Source organism: Haematobia irritans, chromosome 3, assembly GCF_050003625.1.
Source record: "Haematobia irritans isolate KBUSLIRL chromosome 3, ASM5000362v1, whole genome shotgun sequence".
Taxonomy (NCBI): Eukaryota; Metazoa; Arthropoda; class Insecta; order Diptera; family Muscidae; genus Haematobia; species Haematobia irritans.
Window position 1 is genome coordinate 202458838 of NC_134399.1, and position 19766 is coordinate 202478603.

The 19766-nt window shown below is 29.5% G+C and overlaps 1 protein-coding gene across 2 annotated transcripts in view; it reads right to left on the bottom strand.

Annotated features, from left to right (window-relative positions):
- The window catches only part of c11.1 (maestro heat like repeat family protein c11.1), a 71661-nt gene that overhangs the window by 1669 nt on the left and 50226 nt on the right, over positions 1–19766 (bottom strand). For both annotated transcript variants that reach the window (XM_075302277.1, XM_075302276.1), the window contains exons 2-11: positions 17470–17647; positions 17020–17381; positions 13049–15830; positions 12840–12978; positions 8971–9095; positions 8677–8881; positions 7933–8612; positions 7556–7871; positions 7363–7497; positions 7195–7297 (exon numbers count right to left, since the gene is read on the bottom strand). In XM_075302277.1, coding sequence (XP_075158392.1) covers positions 7195–7297; positions 7363–7497; positions 7556–7871; positions 7933–8612; positions 8677–8881; positions 8971–9095; positions 12840–12978; positions 13049–15830; positions 17020–17381; positions 17470–17647 — 5025 coding nt within the window. The remainder of the gene's footprint in view (positions 1–7194; positions 7298–7362; positions 7498–7555; positions 7872–7932; positions 8613–8676; positions 8882–8970; positions 9096–12839; positions 12979–13048; positions 15831–17019; positions 17382–17469; positions 17648–19766) is intronic.

A 19766-nucleotide genomic window follows, 5' to 3' on the forward strand; every position in this document is an offset into this window, starting at 1 on the left:
TTACAAAACCTAAAAAATAATAGGTCAACTATCCAACGGAAACGCAATGTTGCGTTGCAGTTACCGACCAACACATTCAGCTTCATGTGTCCGGCAATACTGCAAGCGTCAAATGTTCTAAAGAGCAACAATCAAGTAATGTTATATGTGACGTTAGTTATGTTAATATTTTCAATTATTTACATTTCATATATTATTTTAACTTCTTTATATATTTTTCAATTTGTGTTTTTTGCGTTCTAAATTATTTATTTATTCATTTCGTCTATGGAATAGTACATCCTTTCAGACTACTGGCTAAAAATAAATAACATCTAAAATATTTTTAAATCTTTGTAAATTATAACTAAAATCGAGATCACAGATCAAATTAATTCTATTAAATTCTCTTAAGGCCTTCAAAATTGGTTCATTCATACAATAATTGTTTCTATGCATCGGTATGTTAAACATTTCAACTCTTCTTAAACGTCTACATGGTACATTGAAACTTATTAGATTAAGAATATAAGAACAATCTATAATTCCACAAATAACTTTTTAAAAACAAATAACATAGCCTGAATATGCCTGCGATTAATGAGTGTAGGTAGATGAATAAGCTTACATCTCGATTCGTATGACGGCAAAGGTAAACAGAAGTTCAAAGAAATAAGAGCAAATTTTACGAATTTACGCTGCAATTTCTCAATTCTATTCACTTGTGAGCACATAGAAGGATTCCAAATCAAGTGCGCATATTCTAACTTTGATAAAACGAAGCAAGAATATATTTTTCGCACGTAGGGGTCACTAAATTCCCGGCTGTTACGCTTAACAAAAGCTGGTGATGAATACGCTTGAGGCATTATATAATCTATATGTCTATTGAATGACAATTTGGAGTCGAAAAATACGCCTAGATCCAATTTCTCATCAACTTCTTTAACCAGTTTATTATTAATATAATACTCCATAAATATGGGACATCTCAGCCTAGAAAAACATAAGTAATAACTCTTTTTCTGAGCTCAAATGTAAATCATTCAACGAGCACCAACGTTCAATAGATTTGAGATCTAACTGCAATAAAGTTTCATCTAAATGAGATCTCACGCTCTTAAAAATTTTCATATCATCTGCATATAGCAGGCAATGGGAGTATGAGATAAACGCAGAAATGTCATTAATAAACAAATTAAAGAGAAGCGGACCAAGAATACTGCCCTGTGGCATCCCCGATATAGCTGTATATGGCATTGACTTACAACCATTAATCGATACAACACACTTTCTTCCATTAAGATACGAAATAATCCACTTCAAGAAATTTGAGTGAAAACCCATCTTTAACAATTTTTTGGCCAATATAATGTGTGATACCTTATCAAAAGCTTTCACAAAGTCTAAATAAATCGTATTTACTTGATTTCCAGCTTCAAATGAAGAAATACAAAAATTAGAAAAAATTAATAAATTCGTCAACGTAGACCGTCCATGAATAAACCATGCTGATTATCCGATATAAACGATTTAAAAGCAAAATACATCTTTTTATAAATTATATGTGCTTTGCAATATTACATAGTTTGGCAATTGGCCTATAATTTCGAATATTAGATTTGCTACCAGATTTGAATATGGGAGTAATTAGAGCAAACTTCCACTGGTCTAAAAACACACCCTTATCTAGGGATTTATTGAAAATAATTCTCAATGGTACACAAAGAGAATCAGACAGATTACACAAAATCTTCCCGGACAGCCCATCAAGATCCAATCGTTCAGAAAGTTTCATTTCATTAATACTTTCAAGTACATCATCATTTGAAAGTTCTATAGATCCAAAATTAACGCACTCTTTAACACAAATTAAAAATTCATTCGATGAATTTGAGCATGGACTAACAAAATTCGATTGAAAAAATTCTACAAATAAGGACACTATATCAGATGTAGATGTTGCCGTTATATCATCATAGTGCATAGAAGATGGGTAATCACTGGACTGTTTTTTAGACTTTATATAATGCCAAAAGGATTTTGGATTGACCTTTATTTTATCTTGATATTCAAGAAGGTATTGTTTATACAAAAACTTATTTAAAAATGAAAACTCACGTGAATAGTGCTCATATAAACGATTGATATTATCATTATCAGAGAATTTGCTCTTTTTATAGAACTTGTTTCTTAGATTTTTCAACTTTTTTAAGCCAGGTGTGTACCATGGTAATCTATGAATCTTTGAGCTAGCAGTATGTTTATGAGGTTTAAGGCACGACTGTAAAATATTAATAAAATCTACATAGCACTCATTAACAGTTTTAAATCCGAATAATTGATTCCAATCATAACATGAAATACATTCATTTAAAAGATTAAAATCACAATTCTTGTAATCAAAAATCACATTTTCATTACAATTCAATGAAGAAAAATTTATGTAATCAATAGAAATTTCTAATGCAACATGGTGACAATCAGGCTTAGTAATTGGATGACTACACTTCTGAATTGTATAATTTAAATTTTTACTAATAAAAATTAAATCCAGAATACGATTTAACGCATTCAAAAAATAATTAATTTGACCTAAATCAATACTTAAGAATGAATCAATTAAATTAATTTCATACAAGCAATTAACATTAGTTGGACAAAGATAGTAAGAGTCATCAAACACAGACCAATGAACATTACTAAGATTAAAATCTCCGAACACTATAAGTTCACAAGAATGGTAGTTTTGTTCAATATTTAACACATTCTGTACATGAGCATTGTAGAGAAAGTTTGAACTTTTTGGTGGAATATATGATACAATGATAACAATAGGAGACACCCCATGCACTCGTACACAAACCTGATCTAATACAGAGTCAGAGTTAGGCAATTCTATTTGAACAGCAAAATACTTCCGCTTAATGGCAATTAATACACCACCACCCTTGGAACATCCAGTTATCGCAGCATCTCTATCCATTCGGAATACATGATAATTATGCAAATCGAAAAATACGGCATCATTGAAATCAGAGTTAAGCCAAGTTTCAACGAAAATTAAAACATCGTAATCACAGGAAGATAACATTACTTTTAGATTGCATTCCAGACATATTTTGGTAGTAAAAATGTAGCAACTTAAATTCCTCTACACTGGGGTTAGCTAGATTTTTTCCACTGGCTGTTGTTGCTTTTGAAAAAACTTGAAAGGTCTCACACGAACGGACGAAGGCCAAACAGAGGACTTGAATAGTTCATCATAATAAATAGGCGAGACACCAATCTTAAAACTAACCTTTTTAATAAGGGTAGCATCAGCGTCCTTCTTTACCAGCTTATAGCATACAAGGTGTTCTTTACTAATTTTAATATGCTTTTCTACATACTCAATTATGTTGTCTTCAGAAACATGAGGCTTAAATGATGAAACGTGAATCCATTTTTTAACAGCAATAACATCCAGCTCATTATTTACATTTTCACCAATAATAGGACGATTACGCTTTTTTATTAGCAACCCCTGTGAATCCCAAATTGTGTGTTGGGTCATCATTAACAGCTTGGCTTAGATTCTCTGAGGGGGGTATGTTATTTGACATTGCTTCGAAAGCACAAACAACACCAGTGGCAACATTATCAGATACTCTGCTGCTACTGTCAACATCATTTTTATTTTGTATTGTTCGTTCTACTTCAACACACGAAAGAGACGAACAAGCACGGCATCATCAACAATTATATTAGCGCTTTGCTTTTGTATAGATGGTTTGCCTTTTCGTTGTGTATTCACAGCAATTGGCGGGGCTTGCGAATCAACGTGAGTGTTGAGAGATAAATTTTCTCTTAACTCGTTGGTATTTGTAGATGAACAGTTACCCATAACATTAGAGAGCATAGATTTTAACTCTTTTACTTTAGCCGACAGACTAATTGCATGCACCAAGTCTTTAGAAATGAGCAAGCATTGGTCACAATTGAAAACAATGTTTTTGACTTTTTTAATGACGCTTAATGTTGGCTGCTCCCCAATCCCAGCACAGAAAAAATGAAAGCTTGAACGGCATAATTTGCATTTTAAAGACTTATCGCAATTTAACGATTTAAAACATTTGGAACACAAAGTTTTAGGCGAAGAACACATTTTCACGTCTTGCTATGTTAATAGACTGTAACAGAAATTACAAACAAAATATGCAGCTAAAAGCATCTGCAACATTTGATCAGCAACAAAATCAAAGTTGCGCAGCAGTTGCAGTGCAACATTTCGTTTCCGAAGAGAGCCATGCTTTCTCTCTGGAAAATTTTCGTTGAATTAATTTTTTCTATAGATATATTTTGTCAATTTTAGGGTTATATGCATTTTTTTGAAATTTTTTCTATAGAAAATTTCGCAAAAATTGTATCTTTTTGTTCGTCGGAATTTTACGACTATAGAAAATTATAGAGAAAACAGTCTCGTCGAATTTAGTATTTTTTGTTCCAATTTTAACCAATGTACCATATTAACTGAATAATATCATTATACATTTTATACGCAATAAATAATAAAAAAAAACTATTTTTTGTTCCTATAGAAAATTTTTGTTGATTTCTATTACAGAAAATGTTGTCATTTGTTGAAATTTTGTTCGTAGATAATAGCTCCGTTCGAGAACCCGATAATTTTTGATAATTATTACAAATTTTTACTGGAAGTCGTTCGTTTACACCAAAACGCCAGCAAAAGAGAGCCGGAGAGAGACTACATTTGACAGTTATGAGATAGAGAAATTGCATGTTTTTGCTAGAGATTGTTTTCCCAGTAAAATCTTGCAAACCATAGCATACGTTGCCAGCTGGTTATTGATAACAAACAATGTACCAATACAATGTACATGTTCGGCAACTACGATTGGAAGTTAAATATACAGGATTCGTTGTTTGTTTTCAATGTTTTAGCAGCTGAAATTTTCAATGTGCAAATAACATAGTCACTGGATACCGTTCGTGTACTTTTCAGCAATTTTAAGCAAAGAGTGTAAAATACACTCTTACTCTCTTGCTAGTTTTTACTGGATATTTTTTACTGGAAAAGTACGCGAACAGACCTAATATCGTGCAAAATTTTGTGTATTAAAAACTTGGTCAACATTTTTGTCTATAGAAAATTTTGATGACATTTTTGGTCCTATAAAATTTTTTTGTTGAATTTTTTTTTACAGAAAATTGTATCAACATTTTTTTCATTTCACTGACATTTGGTTCGGAGATAATTTCATTTCTATCGTACTAAGTGATACAAGTCAATAAATAGACCTAAAATCCTGCACCACACAAAATTAAAATAAAATAAAATATAAACTTCAAGAATTCATATAAAAAATTAGATAACAATCTTGAAGACAATCACCCTTAAGGCCGAAACACAATGAAAAAAGCAGGCGTATGCTTTAGCTTTTTTCTTTGCTTTAAAGCGGCTTTATTTTTTATAACACACATAGAAAAGCGCAATGCTCGCTTCATAAACATAAACAAATTTATATTTTCAACTACAAACCTGGAAGCAACAAATGTTTTTAACGTCAAAACCAAAACAGCCTACCAAAGCCCAAAAAGTTAAAATATTTTAAACTTTTTTTGAAGCTTTGGCGCCAAGCTTACATTTATTGTGTGCAGGCTCATATAATTACGTGGGCTTCAACTTTGTTCCAAGCAATTGTTTTCTATCACGATGATCCTTGTCAGCGTCGTCGCCATTTTTATTGTTTTGGAAGCTTTTACTGTCCTTGAATATATATCCATATTTTTTCCCGCGTCAAATTAAATATGTTTTCTTGATTTTCCGACATAGAATTGCGTCGGAAATAAAAATATTTTAAAGCGAAAAAATTAAAAATCATTTTTTGCACATCAGCTGATTGTTTTCTAGTGATATCGGCTTTTTATTACCGAGTATTGTAATTGGTACAAAAAGTAATCGTCGTCTCGCCGTCGCCACTTCACAGGAATACCAAATGAATGACGAGACGATTTAAAAGCGACAGACGACAAAAAGCGACGACGAGAGCGATCCAATTTTGAAAGTTTTTATGCCAGTGCTTCTAACTTCGGCGTCCTTCAATAGGTAAATATTTGACATTTTCTATAGAAAATTTAGAAAAATTTTACTTCTAATAGAATTTAGTTAATATTCCAAACAATATTTTCATCAAATTTTAGAAAATGTTTCTGTAGAAAACTATCGTAGAAATTTTTCTTTGTTCGTCGATTTTTTTTTGTTTCTATAGAGATTTTTTTTTTTGGAAATTTCCCAGACAAAATTATCATCGAAATTTTCGTACACAAAACAAAATATTTTTGTATTGAACTTCGAAATTAATTGATCCAATTAATTTTTAATCAAAATGTCTTTAATCACAGAAATGTTGTATCACCAAAGTTAATTAAAATATTAATTGTTCCAACTAAAAAAAAAATAATTGATACTATTAATTCTTGTGATTGATTTATTTTTAATTATAAAATTTAAATTAAATTTTTTATTGAATATTTTTGAAAATAGAATTAAAATTTTAATTTGAAATATTTTGGTGAACATTTTTTCTGTGTATGTATAGAAAATTTTAACGATTTTTTTATACAGAAGATTTTATAGAATTTTTATTTATATAGACATTTTCGTTAAATATTTATGTCTATAGAAAATTTTAATAATTTCGTTTTTTCGTTCGAGGTCATTGTGAATATAGATGTTGCTGTTTTTTCGAGTTGTAATTTATTCAAATATATAAAATATTTCGAAATATTTTCAATGTTCAATGTTCGTACAGGAAAATTAATTTAGAAGTAGAAAATAATGAACTTGTTAAACACAGAGTACATTTACAAACTGGAATTTTCGTATCTGCAAAAAATTTCGTTAACTTTTTTTTTAATAGTCACAGAAATTATTTTTGTTTCCAATAGCAAATGTTAACCGAAATTTTTGATGAAGCAATTCAATGTAATTGCGAAATATTGAAGAATAAAGAAACCAATACATACAAGCTTGAATAATTATTTTCTACGATCTCAAGTTTGAATAATTATTTTCTACCGAAATTTTTGTTTTAAAAATTTCTTCCGAATTTCCAGTAAAATTATTTGTTTAAACCCCTATACTCATTTTTGTTTGTCAAGAAGCATTTAGAGATTTTTATTTCGTATTAATAAACTAATAAATAAACTTACCAATGACCATTGCAGCGCTTCCCCTTACTTCAGGCCACTGACTGCGTAATTTTGGAATACATGAATCAATGAAATCCTGTATGTGCTCTGTTAATTCCATAGACTAAAAACAATTAATAGAATTTATTTAGTTAAATTTAAAATTAATTTTTTGTAATATAAACTTACAATCACTTTAACAAAATCCACTATAAAATTATTATAATTCAATTGTCCATGATCCAAGAGATGGCGTTGAGCCATATCATTGATTTTGGTAGATTTCAACAGTTTACAAACTTTGCGTAATGTTCCCTTACAAGCCTAAAATATATGGAAACATGTGAATCGGAAAATAATAAACATTACAAAAAAAACTTACGCGAATAATTGTAGCTTCTCCTTCACTTAAGTGTAAAAGCAAAGGAAACAAGTTTGCTATTAATTGTTCATTTAAAGCTTCATTTGATGTCTCATTTGGGGTTGAAGTTCCATCTTTCATTGCGATTTTCGATTCACATAAATCACCAAATAATATAATGGCAGCCTCACGAATTTCCAAAGAGTAACTGCCGAAAAAGGGACGTATTCGTATTGCCAGAGACACATGGAAAGTCTCCACACGATCACTGGATAGATTTTGTAAAATGCGAGATAATCCACGCATACTCTCCAAGGGTATATTGATCAGACAATCACTATTTTAACAACAGAGAATTTATTATTGGTGCCAAGCATTAATTTAAATTTCTCACTTACTTGACAGTATCGTCGACACCCTTTAACAGAGCAGTAATAGCAGTCTCATGATACCTTTCAATGTCATCTTCAGTCAATAAGCCAACATGGCCCATTCCCTGTATACTTAGACCTCGTACAACAGCATTAGGATCACTTAAGGCCGAAGTCAAATGATTCATTATTATCGAAGATATTTCGCCACATGGTCTTAACGGCACCAATCGTGAGAACAGACCCACAGCAGCAACTCTCTGAGAATCATAGGGCGAGGCTACATATTTACAAATTGTCGATATAACTTTTTTCATTTCATTGGAATTAATATCAATTTGATTTGATAAACCAATCGCCATGGGTGTCAATAGTTCTATGTAATTTTTGAGATCAGTACTTGAAGCTAAATGTGTATGTACGGTAAGTACAATGGCAATTTGTTCCATTTCCAAGTTGTTGAGGAATTTCTGGAAAGTATCCAAAACAATTTGACAGGGATTTAATTTAATGGATTCCTTGTTGGGAACAAAACCAAATTTATTTTTGGACGCCGTCGAAAGAGTTATGATGGAAGAAGATGATGAATTCATAATTGGAGAACTACTACGGACTGGGCCAGTTTGCATGGGTGCCGCCAGATTTGTATACGAGGCTAAAGAGGTCAATAGTACAGTGAACAATTCTGGGAACTTCAATTTTAATTGCTATAAGAAAAGTCAATGTTAATATGGCTTCGATAAAATGGATATTTCAATATCTTCCTCTTACCGTTTTTATATCTTTGGAAGCCATCATTTCATTTAGAGCACAGAAAATAGCAAACGGTTGTACACTGGCTATTTTTTGTCGATCCACACAGGCCTCATTCTGTTCAAATATACAAGCCGATGAAAGAATTTGCAAAAAGTTTTCCAACAAAACACCAGTCAGGTCACTGTCAGTGCATATTAAATGCCAATATTCGACGATATTTCTGAGAAAAAAATGGAGGATTATATAAATATGAATATGATTATTTCCTGTAAAATTTTTTTTATATGGTTCAGAGAAAATTATAATTACTCTTCGTAAGGAAGTTGTTGTGTTAGCATTTCAACCATCACTAATTTTGGATGATGTTTAGTAAGTGCAACTATAGCCTTTAGAACTCCAGATTTTGCACGATTCACCTCACAGGAATGTATGGCCTAGAATGGAAAAGAAAAACAATGAGAAATATATTTTTTGTTGAAAGAGGAATTAAATCGTATCGTAAGTATCCATAGGTTAGGTTAGGTGGCAGCCCGATGTATCAGGCTCACTTAGACTATTCAGTCCATTGTGATACCACATTGGTGAACTTCTCTCTTATCACTGAGTGCTGCCCGATTCTATGTTAAGCTCAATGACAAGGGATCTCCTTTTCATAGCCGAATCCGAACGGCGTTCCATATTGCAGATAAACCACTTAGAAAAGCTTTGCAACCCTCAGAAATGTCACCAGCATTACTGAGGTGGGATAATCCACCGCTGAAAAACGTTTTGGTGTTCGGTCGAAGCAGGAATCGAACCCACGACCTTGTGTATGCAAGGAGGGCATGCTAACCATTGCACCACGGTGGCTCCCGTAAGTATCCATACAAATTTATTTTTGCCTATCCCAAAAACTAAAATTTTAATGAGATCAGCTAATTAAATAAAATTAAAAAAAAATCGGATAATGTTTTCTCAATTTTATTTCTTTAGAAAATTTTGTCTAAATTTTATTTCTATAGAAAATTTTGACAAAATTTTATTTCTTTGGGAAATTTTGACAAAACTTTATTTCTTTGGGAAATTTTGACAAAATTTTATTTCTTTGGAAAATTTTGAATAAAGTTTATTTCTATAGAACATTTTTAATAAATTTTATTTTTCTATGGAAAATTTTGCCAAAATTTTATTTCTATAGAAATTTTTGTCAAAATTTTATTTCTATAGAAAATGTTGTCTAAATTTTATTTCTATAGAAAATTTTGTCAAAAATTTATTTCTATAGAAAGTTTTCTCAAATTTTTTTTTCTATAGAAAATTTTGACAATATTTTATTTTTATAGAAAATTTTGACAAAATTGCATTTTTATAGAAATTCTGTCAAAATTCTATTTCTATAGAAAATTTTGATAAAACTTTATTTCTACAGAAAATTTCCTCAAAATTTTATTTCTATAGAAATATTTAAAATTTTATTTCTATGGATAATTTTGGCAAAATTTTATTTCTTTGGGAAATTTTGACAAAATTTTATTTCTTTGGCAAATTGTTAAAATTTATTTCTATAGAAAATTTTGAGAAAATTTTATTTCTTTGGGAAATTTTGACAAAATTTTTTTCCTTTGGAAATTTTTGACAAAATTTTATTTCTACAGAAAAATTTGACAAAATTTCATTTCTATGGAAAATTTAGAATAAAGTTTATTTCTATGGAAAATTTTGACTAACTTTTACTTCTATAGAAATTTTTGTCAAAATTTTATTTGTATAGAAAATATTATCAAATTTTTATTTCTATAGAAAATTTGACAAAATTTCATTTCTTTGAAAATTTTGTCAAAATTTTATTCCTTTGGCAATTTTTGACAAAATTTTCTTTCCATAGAAAAATTTTAATTTCTTTGGAAAATTTTCTCAAAATTTTATTTCTATAGAAAATTTTGACTACATTTTATTTTTATAGAAATTCTGTCAAAATTTTATTTCTATAGAAAATTTTCTCCAAATTCTATTTCTATAGAAATTTTTCTTAAAATTTTATTTCTATGCAAATTTTGGCACAATTTTATTTCTTTGGGAAATTTTGGCAAAATTTTATTTCTATAGAAAATTTTGTCAAAATTTTATTTCTATAGAAAATTTTGGTGAAATTTTATTTCTATAGAAAATTTTACCAAAATTCTTTCTATAGAAAATTTTACCAAAATTATTTCTATAGAAAAATTTTGACAAAATTTTATTTCTATAGAAAATTTTGACAAAATATAACTTCTATAGACAATAATGACACAATTTTATTTCTATAGATAATGTTGACAAAATGTTGCTTCTTTGGGAAATTTTGTCAAAATTTTATTTCTTTAGAAATTTTGACAAAATTTTATTCCTTTGGAAAATTTTGAAACATTTTATATCTATTGAAAATTTTGACATAATTTTATTGCAAATATTTCTATAGAAAATTTTGAATAAATTTTATTTCTATGGAAATTTTTGACAAAATGTTATTTCTATAGAAAATATTGACTAGATTTTATTTCTATAGAAAATTTTGTCTAAATTTTAGTTCTTTAGAAAATTTTGTCTAAATTTCATTTCTATCGAAAATTTTGTCTAAATTTTATTTCTATAGAAAATTTCAAAATTTTATTTCTATAGAAAATTTTGACAAAATTTTATTTCTTTGGGAAATTTTTGTCAACATTTTATTTCTATAGAAAATTTTGTCAAAATTTTATTTCTATGGAAAATTTTGACAAAATTTCATTTCTATGGAAAATTTTGACAAAATTTTAATTCTGTAGAAAATGTTGACAAAATTTTATTTCTATAGAAAATTTTGACAAAATTTTATTTCTATAGAAAAGTTTGACAAAATTTTATTTCTATAGGAAATTTTGACAAAATTATATTTCTTTGGGAAATTTTGACAAAATTTTATTCCTTTGGAAAATTTTGAAAAATTTTATTTCTATTGAAAATTTTGACAAAATTTTATTTCAAAGGAATTTTATTTCAAAGCAATAAAATTGTGACATTTTTTTTCAACATTTTATTTCAACAGACATTTTTGTCAAAATTATTTCTATAGAAAATTTTGTCTAAATTTTATTTCTATCTTGTCTAAAAGTTATTTCTTTTATGTTTTTGGTGTTTTATCGATTTTATTTTAAATATAAGTTTTTCTGTTTTTTTCGAGCATGACATCCATATGTATTTTTATTTTCCTACAATAAAAAAAAAAACAGAAACACTTTTATTTATATTTTATTCATTAGACAATTTTGTCTGAATTTTATTTCTATAGAAAATTTTCTATAGAAATAAAATTTTGACAAATTTTAACTTCTATGGAAAATTTTGAATAAAGTTTATTTCTATAGAACATTTTGTCAACACTTTATTTCTATGGAAAATTTTGACAAAATTTTATTTCTATAGAAAATGTTGAATAAATTTTTGGGAAATTTTGACAAAATTTTATTTCTTTGGGAAATTTTGACAAAATTTTATTTCTTTGGAAAATGTTGACAGAATTTTATTCCTATAGAAAATTTTGACAAAATTATATTTCGTGTTAGCCTGATACCGAAACAGGCAATTGACGTCCAAATGCATTATATCTAATTATACAATTATTTTTCGAGCTTTATGGACATATAGATTAAGGAAGGCATATGATTAATAGAGCCATTGAAAAGAAAACGCCAGATACAAATCTATACACGCCTGGACTGTACATGTTTCGGTTCGAGCGAATGAACCTTTCCACAGCCTTTAGTATAGATCTGGCTGGGAGAGATAACTCAATTTTGGGCCCTTTATGCTAACTACTTATGGAGAAAACATTTGACAAAATTTTATTCCCATAGAAAATTTTGACAATATTTTATTTCTTAGATAATTTTGCAATATCTGCCAAAACATCAAGAATTCTAAAAATCTACAATTTTTGGTAGAATTCTGAGTTAAAAGTTGAAAAAAAAATAGTAGTACGAAAAAGTTCACGATTTAACGCAAATTTCTAGGCGAGATGAATCTTTAAAGTTGTTGTAAACAATACAAATAGCGCTCAAAACTATGAAGCTTTACGATATAGATGCCAGTTGGCATATTTCAAAACAAGGATTGTTCAATCCTCGCATATAAATGACAATCCTCGTGAAAATTTTATCTATTTAACCCAAATTAGTACTTACCGCTAAACATTCTTTGACTAGATCCGGTACTGCATGGAATAATTCAGAACCCTTCTGTTGAATAAAGAACTTCAAAACTACAGAGGCACCAATAGCGGAACTATGTTCAGGATCCTTGAGGCCAACCAGTAATGTTTTACTAAAATATTCACAAAATAAACAAATTTCAACTAACTTCCTAAAGACCTTCCCGGTTATGAAAAACTCACCAAAATTGCAAATATTGAAAATTGGATATACGCAATGCTATTATCTTAGCAATCTCGCCTGCAAGATTGTATATCTGTTTGGGATCATCTGTGATAATTTGCTCCTTCACTATTTCAATTTCTTTGACCCAATCGGTTTCACTATCCGCAATTGTTAGGGTTTCATAAATACATGCTATTTCCAAGGTTTTTTGTAATATATCTACCGATACTTGACGTACAGTACCATTCGAATCTATGCAACGTGGTACAATTTTACCCAACATTTGCCCTGTTTGATTGAATTTCGAAGGAGCTTCACATCCAATCTTCATGGATTTGATATAAACATCCAGGGTATTGTTATATACATGACTAGCACATATACGAACTTCCGAATTCTTTTCGCGGGTCCAAGTTTCTAATATGGAAATTATTAAATCCAAAGTGGAGGGCGAAGGATCCATTTCTATAATGACTTTTACTAATTTATTCAATTCTGGCAATGATTCGTTAAGATATTTGGCCAAAAAGCTGTTGCGGTCATCTTCTTCTTGCGATTCGAATTTCATTTTTAGATTTTGGGCACAAGAGAAAAAATTCTTGCAAGCAATTTCGAAAATGACACCACCATCAACGGACTCCGTAGCATCTTCGACACCTATACGTATGAAATCTGTACCCAATTTGAGTATTACCGGCAATAGGGGTAAATCATCAAAGGGTGCTTCTATGGGTATACTGAAAACGGCTTCCATTATTTGTTTGCGGTACTTCAAAGGGGTGGTTAGGCTCTCTTTTGAGTTGATCATTTGATTGCAAATACTTAGCAAAGTTTTTAGAATAGCTGCCATGATACATTGATCTTTGGTAAATTTCAATTGTAAAATCAAAAAGTTAAATATGGTATCATCCAAATTGGCCAGAGATTGTTTGGGATCAGCCTCCTCCATAACATGACCGAGAGATTTAATGGCCAAAAGATTGGTTTTGAAAGTCTCCAATTCCTTGTGGGTATCTTTGATAAAGTGTAAATTGGAAAAGAACCCCGTGGAATGTTTGCGACCTCCGATATTAGCCAATTCAGCGAGTTTCTTAATGACTAGGGAATAGTGTTTTCTTGACATATAACCCAGAGCCAAGCAACAGGGCACAATTTTATCTTCATATTCTGTATGCTTGGTATGCTTGTCAAGTTTTTCCTGTCTCGCAGAATTGATTATCAAATCCAATTTTGCACTGACAGTGGCATCATCCTTTACATTACACAGTGTTAGGGCCATTGATTTCAGCAACATTCCTCTTTCCGTATTCAAAGTGGGTATAACAAACTCATTGTGTGGCAGAATCATGGGATATATTATTGTTTGCTCAGCCATTTTATTGGCCAAACGTTCGGCGAAATGTTCATCATGTTTTGCCAGGAAATCATTGGTTTCCACAATAAAAGCATTGAGTTTATAAAAATACAAAGATTCTTTATTGATATTCAGCAATAAATCCGATATAGATTTTTCCCAGATTTTATAAAGTTCCGGATTCAAATGGGGATGGTAATATTTCAAAAACGACAAAATATTGGTGGCTCTCTTTATGCAATGATAGTTTCCCAAAAGGGCTAAACATCGAGTATATACCGTTTCGGCTGAAGGTACTACTATTTTACCACTTTTAATTAGAGTTGGTGGTCGTGGAGACATATCCTCGCCACCACCTGCATTCGACTCTCGACGCTCAGGTTCATCATCTTCATTGGCTATTTCGAATTCTATATTTGCCGATTTGGCAAAGAGACTAGCCAAACACTTGGCCAAATTCGAACAAATATCTGTATAGTCCATTAAAACAAAATAGTTCAAAAGTTCCCTCTTCAGCAATTCATCCATTGTGCCCACCGTAGAGGATAGCATAAACAGTGAACTTTCACAGGATAAAACAAAGTTAGCATGATCTTCCAATGATCCATTCTCTTGATTGACTTTGCTGTACTTGCAACTGTAGCGTACAATAAACCAAACGAATTCTTTCTCCTTGATAAAAGATTTCTGGGCCAAAGCCACTATACACTTGAGCAGTGTCATTTTCATTTTAATACTCTTTTCACTGGTTATCATTTGTTTTAGACATTCCATAAATGCCTGTAGTTTGTTTTCAATATTCACCGTGGACGTATTCAAAAGATGTGTTAATATCAATAGGGACTTAATGCGCTCCCGTTCGCTGTTGTTACGCAAATGCATGAGCAAAGTATCCATTATTTTAACTGCATACACACTGGATAATAAATGGAAACATCTCAATACCTCATAATGACCTTTAACCGTCTGGGGTTTCTCGTAATCGGGGTAGACACAGACCAAATCGAAAAGATTCGAAATCAATTGATCGGCCACTGCATCTAAGACCGAAGAGTGCAACGCTATATTGGTCTTAAGTATAGCCGATAAAAATTGTGTCACCGAATTACGCTCTATAGAGCGTCTATATAATCCCAAGACTTGTGGTATTAATCTGGGTGTTTGATCTTGTATTGCATCTGGTGGTAGTAGGGGGAACATTGAGGATAGTGCTTGTAGAATCTCCACACAAACTTTGGGTTCCCTTGTATGTATCCATTGTTTAAAGAGGACATCGTAGGCAATAGAAATTTCCGTTGAACAGTCTGGAAATATAGGAACTTTTGTCGAAGATGATGTGTCATTGCCATTGACTGCAGCAGCATCATTGTCAATGGCTGGAGCGTTTTCAGCTGTAGAATTTGATGAAGATTGTTCCATGAGAGCTTCGCTAAAATGACCAATGGCTATGGAAATGGGAAAACAAAATAAGAAAATGCCATTTAAATGAACCATTTTAAGAAATTGAAACTAATTTTATGAAAAAACAAGTAAGGGAAGTCTAAAGTCGGGCTGGGACGACTACTTTGTACCCTACACCACTTTGTGGATCGACATTTTCCATACCATCTCAAATCCTTCCGTTGTATTGGATTCTATATATAAAGGTTTATATTCCCAAAATTTTTTACACTTCTACAAAATCTCTTGGCTTAAAACTTAAATCGGCTATTATACTGGGGCAAAGCACAATTTGCACAAAAGCAAATGTAAAAAAAAAATATGGAACATTTTAAATCCAGTCGATAGATATGTATTAAAAGAAAATTTAATTTTGCAGTGGCGATTTTACAAGGAAAATGTGGGATTTTGGCTATATTAGCCCAACTCGGAAAAACAACTATGGAAGCTATATCTAAATCTGAACCGATTTCAACCAAATTTAGCACACTTGCGAATTGTACTCCTTGTGCAAAATTTCAAGCAAATCATGGTAAAACTCTGACCTCTGGGGCCACATAAGTCCATATCGGCCGAAAGATATATAGGGGAGCTATATCTAAATCTGAACCGACTTCAATCAAATTGATCACACTTGACGATATTACTAATTGTACTCCTTGTACAAAATTTCAAGTAAATCAGGGTAAAACTCTTTCTTATGGAGCCACATAAGTGCATATCGGGCGAAAAATATATATGGGAGCTATATCTGAATCTGAAACGATTTCTTCCAAAATCAATAGGATTCTATTCTGACCCAAAACAGAAACTTGTGACAAATTTGAAGTCGATTGGACTAAAACTGCGACCTGGACTTTGATTACAAAAATGTGTTCACAGACAGACGGACGAGCGGACATGGCTATATCGACACATAGACCGATCCTGAGCAATATCGCCAAAGACACCATGAGTCTATCTCGTCTCCTTCGGCGCGTTGCAAACATATGGACTAACTTATAATAGTCCGTTCCACAGTGTGGCGCAGGGTATAAAAGCTATGGTAAAATATTTAAAATGTGTCCAATCGTTCGGAAGCTATCATAATTTGAACCAACAGACAGACAAGAAAAATTAAAAAAAAAAACTGGATTTTTCGTTGGGAATATACGAACAAATAAGCCTCTAGGACTAAAATATCCATCCACTTACCATACGCATGTGCTTGTTTAATATGATCCTGTTTTATGGCATTTAAATTAGTTAGTATTGTCGACAGTATTTGTTTGATAAAAGGCACTACACCCGTTGCATTATTTGTGGCTAGCATTCCATAACACTGCATAACCATAAAATGTGATACTGTGCCCTCTTTTGTATGAGCCATCAAGGCTTCCATAACCATTTTGCAATCATCTCCCCGGCCAATTGCTACTAAAATGTTAACAGCATGATTTTGTATATTGGGTACATGTTCATTTGAACGTGTCATCTCTTCAATGGTTAATGTAATAAGCCTTTTATGAGCTTCTGAAGGTATTTTCGTTTCCGAGGAGACTACACGTTCTATGGCTCTAAAACGAGGGGAAAAAAGACAAGGGAATGGTTAATAGGTTTCCAACATAATTGAGAAATATTTAATAATATTATGTGTGTATTTACTTTAATATTATAGTTGTGGTTTGTTCACTCAATTTTGGATGTTTTTCTCGATATTCCATAAGAATTTCTGTGGCTCTTACGGGATGTGTTTCAATTATTTTAACCAAGGCCGTTTGTATGGCCATCCGCACTGTTTCATCTTTGTCCGATAAGCCATCGAAAAGATTGTTTAAGACTCCTGAAAGTAAGAAATACAGTTTAGTAAACATCGTTTTAATACTAAAAATGATAGAAATTTAAATTCCCATACTCCAATTAAACTTTATCAATATTTTTTTTGTTTTGACGAGGTGTGAGCATTAATTAACTTAGAATGCGGGTAAAAAGAACTGGCACAATTGGAGCAGTGACACAGTTAGTTGGTATATGAATGAACACGAATTTCTATACAAGTCATGGTTGCCACTCGAGCCAAAAATAATCTAACAAAATTTAAAGAAACTTTTACCAAAAAAACTACCAAGCAACAACATCTTATTTTGTCAATATTTTATTTGTAAAGAAAATTTTGTTAATTTTTTCTTTATATAGAAAATTTTGTCAAAATTTTATTTCGAACGAAAATTTTGTTAAAATTTTAATTATATTTGATTTCTATAGAAAATTTTGTCAAAATTTTATTTCTATAGAAAATTTTGTCAAAATTTGATTTCTATAGAAAATTTCGTCAAAATTTTATTTCTATTGAAGATTTCGTCAAAATTTTAATTTTATAGAAAATGTTATCAAAATTTGATTTCTATAGATTTTTATCTTTCTTTCAATAGAAAAATTTTGTCAAAATTTTATTTCTATAGAAAATTTTGTCAAAATTTTATTCTATAGAAAATTTTTTCAAGATTTTATTTCTATTGAAAATTTTGTCAAACTTTATTTTTATAGAAAATTTTACCAAATTTTATTTCTATAGAAAATTTTGTCAAAAAAAAATTTTTTTCTATAGAAAATTTTGTCAAAATTTTATTTCTATAGAAAATTTAGTCAAAATTTTATTTTTAGAGAAAATTTTGCCAAATTTTATTTCTATAGAAAATTTTGTCAAATTTTAGTTCTTAGAAAATTTTGCCAAATTTTATTTCTATAGAAAATTTTGTCAAATTTTAGTTCTTAGAAAATTTTGTCCAAATTTTATTTCCATTTATGAATTACCATATTTTGTTAAAATTTTATTTCTATAAACATTTTTGTCAAAATTTGATTTCTATAGAAAATTTTGTGAAAATTTGATTTCTATAGAAAATTTTGTCAAAATTTTAATTTTATAGAAAATTTTGTCAAAATTTTATTCCTATAGAAAATTTTGTGAAAATTTTATTTCTATAGAAAATTTTGTTAAAATTTTATTTATATAAAATTTTTTGTCAAAATTTGATTTCTATAGAAAATTTCGTCAAAATTTGATTTCTATAGAAAATTTTGTGAAAATTTGACTTCTATAGAAAATTTTGTTAAAATTTTATTTCTATAAATTTTTGTCAAATTTTGATTTCTATAGAAAATTTTGTGAAAATTTGATTTCTATAGAAAATTTTGTCAAATTTTTAATTTTATAGAAAAATTTGTCAAAATTGTATTTCTATAGAAAATTTTGTCAAAATTTTATTTCTATAGACAATTTTGTCAAAATTTGATTTCTATAGAAAATTTTGTGAAAATTTGATTTCTATAGAAAATTTTGTGAAAATTTGATTTCTATAGAAAATTTTGTGAAAATTTGATTTCTATAGAAAATTTTGTCAAAATTTTAATTTTATAGAAAATTTTGTCAAAATTTTATCTGTACAGAAATGTTTGTCAAAATTTTATTTCTATAGCAAATTTTATCAAAATTTGATTTCTAAAGAAAATTTTGTCAAAATTTTAATTTTATAGAAAATTTTGTCAAAATTTTATCTGTACAGAAATGTTTGTCAAAATTTTATTTCTATAGCAAATTTTATCAAAATTTGATTTCTAAAGAAAATTTTGTCAAAATTTGATTTCTATAAAAATTTTTGTCAAATTTTTATTTCTATAGAAAATGTTGTCAAAATTTTATTTCTATAGAAAATTTTGTCTAAATTTTATCTATAGAAAATTTTGTAAAAATTTTATTACTTTAGAAAATTTTGTCAAAATTTTATTTCTATAGAAAATTTTGTCAAAATTTTAATTTTATAGAAAAATTTTTCAAAATTTGATTTCTATAGAACATTTTGTGAAAATTTGATTTTTATAGAAAATTTTGTGAAAATTTGATTTCTATAGATTTTTATCTTTCTTTCAATAGAAAAATTTTGTCAAAATTTTATTTCTAT